Source organism: Aegilops tauschii, chromosome 7 (assembly GCF_002575655.3).
Source record: "Aegilops tauschii subsp. strangulata cultivar AL8/78 chromosome 7, Aet v6.0, whole genome shotgun sequence".
NCBI lineage: Eukaryota > Viridiplantae > Streptophyta > Magnoliopsida > Poales > Poaceae > Aegilops > Aegilops tauschii.
The window spans coordinates 95,399,438-95,402,501 of NC_053041.3; the positions used below are offsets into that span (position 1 = coordinate 95,399,438).

At 56.4% G+C, this 3,064-nt stretch overlaps 1 protein-coding gene across 1 annotated transcript; it reads left to right on the forward strand.

The window, feature by feature from the left end:
* Window positions 1–372: 372 nt before the first annotated feature.
* On the forward strand, window positions 373–2,522 carry LOC109760007 (uncharacterized). The gene is made up of 3 exons (XM_045230774.2): window positions 373–1,259; window positions 1,350–1,570; window positions 1,659–2,522. Exons 1-3 carry the CDS (start codon window positions 428–430, stop codon window positions 2,259–2,261), a joined length of 1,656 nt encoding a protein of 551 aa, XP_045086709.1. The 5' UTR covers window positions 373–427; the 3' UTR covers window positions 2,262–2,522.
* The last annotated feature ends 542 nt before the right edge of the window (window positions 2,523–3,064 follow it).

Below are 3,064 nucleotides of genomic sequence, written 5' to 3' on the forward strand. Positions count from 1 at the left end.
TATAGTAATCCCTCTATCCTAAAATAAGTGTCTCAACTTTAATACAATTTTGCACTAAAGTTACTACAAAGTTACTAAATATTGTAAGCATACAAATTTTGTGACACTTAAAATTCGCTAAACAATCGATCGTGCCAGCTAGTCGCGGATTCTCGTTTCTTATTCTCCGCCTTTTTATTTGAATTTGAGAAGCAAGTAAATAGATAATAGGAAAAACAAAGCAGTTTTTTTTTTGAGTGGAGGAAAAACAAAATAGCTGGACCAACCAACGAAGCCTAAAGAGGCCCCAAGTCCAAAAGTCCAAAAGAGAGTCCCAAGAAAGAGTCCAAAAGGGGTCATTGCAGTTCGTCTCCAGTCTGCAGGACAGGGCAGGCAGGGGCAGGAAAGGAGGCGACGCCGCTGGCTGCCAGGCGCACCGACGCGTACCATGCCTTCCTCCTCCTCCTCCGTCTACCCGGAACCCCGCGTCCTCACCGCAGCCGAACTCATCGCCGGCAATGATGCCAAGGAAACGAGGGCCACGGGCGCCGAGGGCTTCGCTTCGCTCCTGCGCACCCAGGAGGAGGTCGACGCGCTCTGCGACAAGTACGGCGTGCCGAAGAAGTTCACCGCGCGCCCCGCCGGCGACCTGCGCGCGAACTCGACGCCGCCTCCGGGGGGCATCTGCGTGTACGCGCGCGCGCTGGAGGCCGGGATGCAAGTCCCGCTGCACGGCTTCTTCCGTGCGGTCCTCGCCCACTTCGGCATCGCGCCGGCGCAGCTCACGCCCAACGGGTGGCGCTTCATGGCGGGCTTCCTCGTGCTCTGCCAGTCCACCGGCGTCCCTCCCTCGCTCGCGGTATTCCTGCGCTTCTTCCACCTGTTCATCATGGATCAAAAGCACGAGAAAGGGTGGTACTTTTTCCGATCCAGGCGGGACATCGCAAGCTTGCCGAACGGGGGTTGCAAAACCACCCCGGGCTGGAGACACGAGTTCTTCTTCCTCTCGTCGCCGGAGCCGTGGCATTGCGCCGTGGAGTGGGGCGAGCCGTCCAATAGCTCCTTCATCGACCCGGTGCTCACCGTTGAGGAAAACAAATCGGTGGTGAAGCTGCTAAGTGCTCACGGTGGCACCGCTGCTGATCTCAGGAACCTGCTCCCTGCTCGGCGCTGCCGTATCTGCGCCGCTGTTGATCTTAGGAACCTGCTCCCTGCTACGTGCCCACGGCGGCGGCGGAGTAACCTTGCTGCCGCATCCCCGCCGCCTCGGCCTTCTTCGTGTTACAAAGGTACCTGAATTTCTGAACATTGAAATACCTCTGATTCCCCTGTTTCATCGAGCCCTTAGGATGGTGTTGCGTGCTATCTAGGTACGGATCCCTCCGTCCATGACACAAGCGGGGAGGAGGCGGCCGCGCAAGCGTCGGCGTCGGCGAAGAAGAGGACTTGGGAGGAAGCCAACGGCGGGGAGGACGACGGACACACCACAGTCTGGGATGGCGGACGGGAGCTGCTGCAGGAAACCGTCGCGCCGCCGTTGGAGCGCGCGTCCGCGGCGAGCGAACCTTCCGACGGCGCAGCGATTCGGCGGGTATTGTCACTATGCCAGCAAATGCCATGGGAAATTGTTCCATCTCTAGGTGCTTGTCCGTCCAACCGAGCATATTGGTTGCTTTCAGGCTGCGAACTGCGTGCTCGAACTGGGGGAGAAGCTGGTGGCCAGGGAGCGCGACGCCGCGGCTCTGCGGGAGCAGCTGGAGGAGGCAAAGGCCGAGCTCGCGGCGGCGAAGTGTGCGGCGGACAGGGATCTTGAGAAGGCAAAGTCCGAGCTCGCCGCGGCGGGAGCGGAGCTGGAGAAGACCAATGCGGAGTTCGCGGCGGTGGAGGCGGAGGTGGTGAAGACGAAGGCCGAGCTCTCCGCGTCTCTTGTGGAGGCTGAGCTCGCCGCGGCAAAGCAAGCGGCGGAGGCCGTGAAGACGAAGGCGGAGCACGCTGCGGCTTGGGAGGAGGTGGTGAGGACGAAGTCCGAGCTCGCCGCCGCGGAGGCAGAGCTGGTGCAGGCCAAGGCCGAGCTCACCGCGGCGAAGCGCGCCGCGGAGACGGAGCTGGTGAAGACGAAGGCCAAGCTCGCCGCGGTGGAGGCGGAGCTGGAGAGCGCCAAGGCGGCGGCGGTGCAGCAGCTCCTGGCCTCCGAGGAGCAAGTGCGGCAGCGCGCGGAGGACGCGCTGGAGGGATACAAGCGCTGGCGAGGTCATCACGCTCCGGCTGGTCGTGCCGCCTGAGTACGTTGCCCGCTGATCGTCCGGAAGTTCTCTAGATGGCTAAATGAAGATCACGAACAAATCTTTACCCTGATCCACTCTATGCGTTCTGTTTCTCTATCTGGAGATCGCCTACTTTTGTAGCTGAAGTTTTCTGAGATACTACAACACTGTTCGCCCGTTGCTAGGTGATTTTCTCGTTCCAAGCTTCACGTGACAATTGACTAGGGAGGTTCGTTTGTTGGTGCATGTAATGTTCGTTATTTGCGATGTTATAAGATCGGAAATGCTAAATCCCGAATGTTCGGAATTTGACCATGGCTAATCGAACATTTCATGGCAATTTTAGTGACGAGAGGACGGCCGGTTTAGTTGACACGCTCGACAATTCTCTGAAAAAACAATAAATTGAGCATGAATTTATCATGCTTGCCAACTAAATTTGCATCCTATCGTCATTAAAAATTGTCATTGAAAACGTTCGATTTGTCAATGACCAAATCCCAAACGTTTGGGCGTTATCGGGGTCCTATGAGTTTGAGTACCTCACATACACGCACACACACTTACCCCAATAAACACACAAACACACACCCTATTCTTATGAGCATCTACGGAAGAGACTAAGCCGGCATCTTGTGATGATTTTAGGAAACTTTTTAGTCAAATGGCACACACGGCACACCCACCACAAGGACATTACGGAAACACCCTCCCAATTATGTCCGGTCCTTACCCTATGGTATTGTGCTTTCTTTTTGAAAATCCAGTGTCGCTTTAAGACTCGTTTTCAAAGCCCTTTACAACTTGAAAATCCAGGAGTT

Excerpts from the sequence above, each read along its gene's own strand:
- LOC109760007 (XM_045230774.2), top strand. The coding sequence starts at position 428 with ATGCCTTCCTCCTCCTCCTCCGTCTACCCGGAACCCCGCGTCCTCACC. Across the intron at positions 1,260-1,349 it reads GCCGCCTCGGCCTTCTTCGT|GTACGGATCCCTCCGTCCAT; the intron begins GTTACAAAGGTA and ends CGTGCTATCTAG. Across the intron at positions 1,571-1,658 it reads ACGGCGCAGCGATTCGGCGG|GCTGCGAACTGCGTGCTCGA; the intron begins GTATTGTCACTA and ends GGTTGCTTTCAG.